Source organism: Carya illinoinensis, chromosome 9 (genome assembly GCF_018687715.1).
Source record: "Carya illinoinensis cultivar Pawnee chromosome 9, C.illinoinensisPawnee_v1, whole genome shotgun sequence".
In the NCBI taxonomy this organism is placed as follows: Eukaryota; Viridiplantae; Streptophyta; class Magnoliopsida; order Fagales; family Juglandaceae; genus Carya; species Carya illinoinensis.
In genome coordinates, this window is record NC_056760.1 from 41,324,621 (window position 1) to 41,327,866 (window position 3,246).

The 3,246-nt window shown below is 37.1% G+C and overlaps 1 protein-coding gene across 1 annotated transcript; it reads right to left on the reverse strand.

The window, feature by feature from the left end:
- Positions 1-445: 445 nt before the first annotated feature.
- On the reverse strand, positions 446-2,906 carry LOC122275389 (protein NRT1/ PTR FAMILY 5.5-like). Its single transcript, XM_043084419.1, has 2 exons — positions 2,172-2,906; positions 446-1,391 (listed from the first exon to the last, which is right to left on the reverse strand). The coding sequence occupies exons 1-2, from the start codon at positions 2,411-2,413 to the stop codon at positions 656-658; spliced, it is 978 nt and encodes a 325-aa protein (XP_042940353.1). The 5' UTR covers positions 2,414-2,906; the 3' UTR covers positions 446-655.
- Positions 2,907-3,246: the final 340 nt, after the last annotated feature.

The following is a 3,246-nucleotide window of genomic DNA, read 5'->3' on the forward strand; positions in this document are numbered from 1 at the left end:
GTTAAATTTATTTGAAAACAATTTAAAAATGCACTTTCTAAGACAGACATGACATAAAAGGTTATTTATTATTTAAAGATTATGAATACATCTTTAAAAGTTTCAAAGTTATAATTATTTAAAAGTTGTATGGATATTTATACTTATTGACAATTTTTTAAAAATTGAAATTATATATTCTGCATCATTCGGAAAAGCACTTTTGAAAAAAAAAATCAAAATACTTTTCCTAAAATGCATTTGAGATTAACAAACAACTTAAGTTATTTCTATTAACAAATTTTTAAGGCCATTTAAACACTTTTTAAAACTCTTAATGCAATTGATCCAAATATGCCCTAAATCAGATATGGTGAAACATGAAGGAGAACGAAGGGTTAATTGAAAACAAGATCGAGACATCGCATTGACAAACTTCATATATAAGATTACAAGTGTACGAGAAAACACAGCTTCATATATACTTGAATTTGCATATCTAATTTAATGAAAAAATATGGAAAGAAAAAATCCTGCCAACCAGCATCTTGACTATCGCAGGGGTTGTAAACATTTCACGAATCATCGCCTTAAGGTGTTGATGGATGTACCAGATTGACACCAAGATGCACAACACAAGATTTATGGATGACAACGCTGCTAGAGTCAGATAGTATTAATCCAAATGACTTTCATTCAGTGTTTCCTGAAACCAACTTGAACTCCTTCCAATTTCGCTGAACTTACCCGCCACATGAACTGAAATGACACTGCCCACGGTTCCTAATCCAAATGCAGCATTGGTACAAAGTCTCAAGTAGGTGCTTACGAAGGAAGAGTACTTTGGAGCGATACAGAAGCAAGCAATGCTGTAGCCAGAGACTTTCTCAAGGTCACCACAAAGGTAATCAGATATTCCATCAATGGCAGCAAGAAATAAATACTGTGGAAGAAGCCAAAACATGCTCATTGGGATTTCCGCGTCAGAATCCTCAAGTTCGTTGCTCAACTCCAGCCTCCTCGTCTCAACTTTTGCAGCCACGACACAACATACTACTGAAAATAACAATGCTGCTATGACTCCAATGGGGAATATAGATTTTCCAAATCCCTTTTCATATAACTTTTTAGCAACCACTGCAATCAGTTTGCTGAACACGAATTTTGTAATATTATGGAAGAGTAGTAGTATAAAAGAGGGGACCTTAAATCCTCCAACCTTGCCTTTCTGCATGTTGTTTGCCTGGTCCAAGAAATAAGTGTCACCTATGGAACTCACGACCCCACACATAATGAAGATAATCCACCAAGGTAACATGCGTGCAAAGATTTTGGGAAGTTTCAATCCAACGTGTTCTGCTTTTTCATCTGGAGTTTGAATTTGGACGATAATGACATCCTTGTCACAGAACCTGCAATGGAAAAAAAAAAAAGCGTTTCAGGAGATCATTAATAGGCTTTCTGCTACTTAATAAATTGTGCAAGCCATACTAGAGTGCAAGATGTCCTGGAAAGTCCAAGATGTTAGCACATTATAAAAAGGGTATTTGGTCAAGTGTCGATGTTACAGAACCTGTAACAGATCGGTTCTTACAGATCAAAAATCAATAAACGAATTAACTACTCTAATTACCTCATTGAGTTAACAATATTTGTTAATAGTAGCGGAAATTCTGCTACCATGATTTTCATACTTGGAATGGAAAATGATAAGGTCGATTATTGCTTTCTAATAATTCCATCAGTCAAATTTCTATATTGAAAACTAATAATTTTGAATCATCAAGTTTCTAGATTAGTGTGCTACTAATATGAGTTTTACTGCAGTGTATTTATTTCTTTAAATTGTGCTGTGTTTTGTGAACTTTAGTTAGTGTCATTTGAAAGTACATGTCTGATGATGGCTTGTAACATGTAAGGAAAATGTTCTACTTGTATTTGCTGGAATTACGTAGTGAATAACATAGAAGTAAAACGATTGCTCTTCCTCTTTTCCTCTCCCTTATTTCTGCACCAATTTTCTGCAGGAAATTCTGCATTAAGCTCCTCTTATTCTCCTGTTTTCTTCGTCCAATTTGTTACCTTGTTGTGTTAAATCAGTTTCTGGAAAATCCAGCCAACATTATGTGTGTATGAGAGAGAGAGAGAGAGAGAGAGAGAGAGAGAGAGAGAGAGAGAGAGAGAGAGAGAACCTGAGGGAGTGGGTGCGAGGCACAAGGTGACGACTAGGTTGATGATTATCGTAGACTCTATTAGACTGTTGTGGGAGGCGACAAAATATCTTGGAAGCCGAAGATACCAACCCTCTAAGTACAGTTGTGAGAAGACCCACCTGCGGTGCAGCATGTTTGTATGAAGATGTGCTACTCACGAATAGAAGGGTTGCCACTACCATCCCTATTGCCGGTATTCCAAAATTGACAGCCCATGGCATTTATGAAAGTACAATAGTTGCAAGGATGGCAAGTAACACAATTACGCATCTTCCGAGTATCATGTGTCCGAACTTCCCTGGCCTTTTCCTTTTCTGATCATCATCTTTATCAGTCGGTGTTTGGTTTTGGCTTTGTCGTCCCAAGAAAGAACTCAAGGATGCAGTATGACCACATACCCCAAGGGCTTTGAGGGTTAACGCCATAAAGAATAGGAACTTCTGTAGATCACTGATACAGCCTGGGCGCATGTTTGCAGGACATGAGTTTCTTACAGATTTGGAAAGTATGATATCTAGTATTGCCAAGATGCCTAACCCCTGCGGTATAACACCAAATGATTAGTATAGAGATCAAGTACTCCGACTTGTTCAAAATCTATATAACTAGCATTGTCAAAGCAGACCAAAATTCGATAAATATAATAGACATTTTTTGACACAATGAAGCGACTTATTTCGTTGCAGAGGCTAGGACAGAGAATAAAAATAAAAGAAAAGCCTTAATTCGGGCATGTTTGGGCAACGATAGGATGAGATGACAAGTTGTAAATAGTAATAAAATAATTTGAGTTAAAAGTAATGCTATAAACTATTGGGAGCTGTTCTGACACAGAGACGATTCTAAATAAAGGAGGGATGAAATTTAACGTGGTTCGGCAATTGCCTACGTCCACAGCTGCTGTAATTTCACTATAAAAATGATTTTTACAGAAAAAATTCTCTCTGCTCACCCACTCTCTTCCTCTCTTCTTTCTCTTCCACACTCTGTCTGCACACACGCAGCACACACGCTCTGTTTTCTTTCTACACTTCTCTGCTACACTCTCCACACA

Excerpts from the sequence above, each read along its gene's own strand:
- LOC122275389 (XM_043084419.1), bottom strand. The coding sequence starts at position 2,413 with ATGCCATGGGCTGTCAATTTTGGAATACCGGCAATAGGGATGGTAGTG. Across the intron at positions 1,392-2,171 it reads CCTCGCACCCACTCCCTCAG|GTTCTGTGACAAGGATGTCA; the intron begins GTTCTCTCTCTC and ends TTTCCATTGCAG.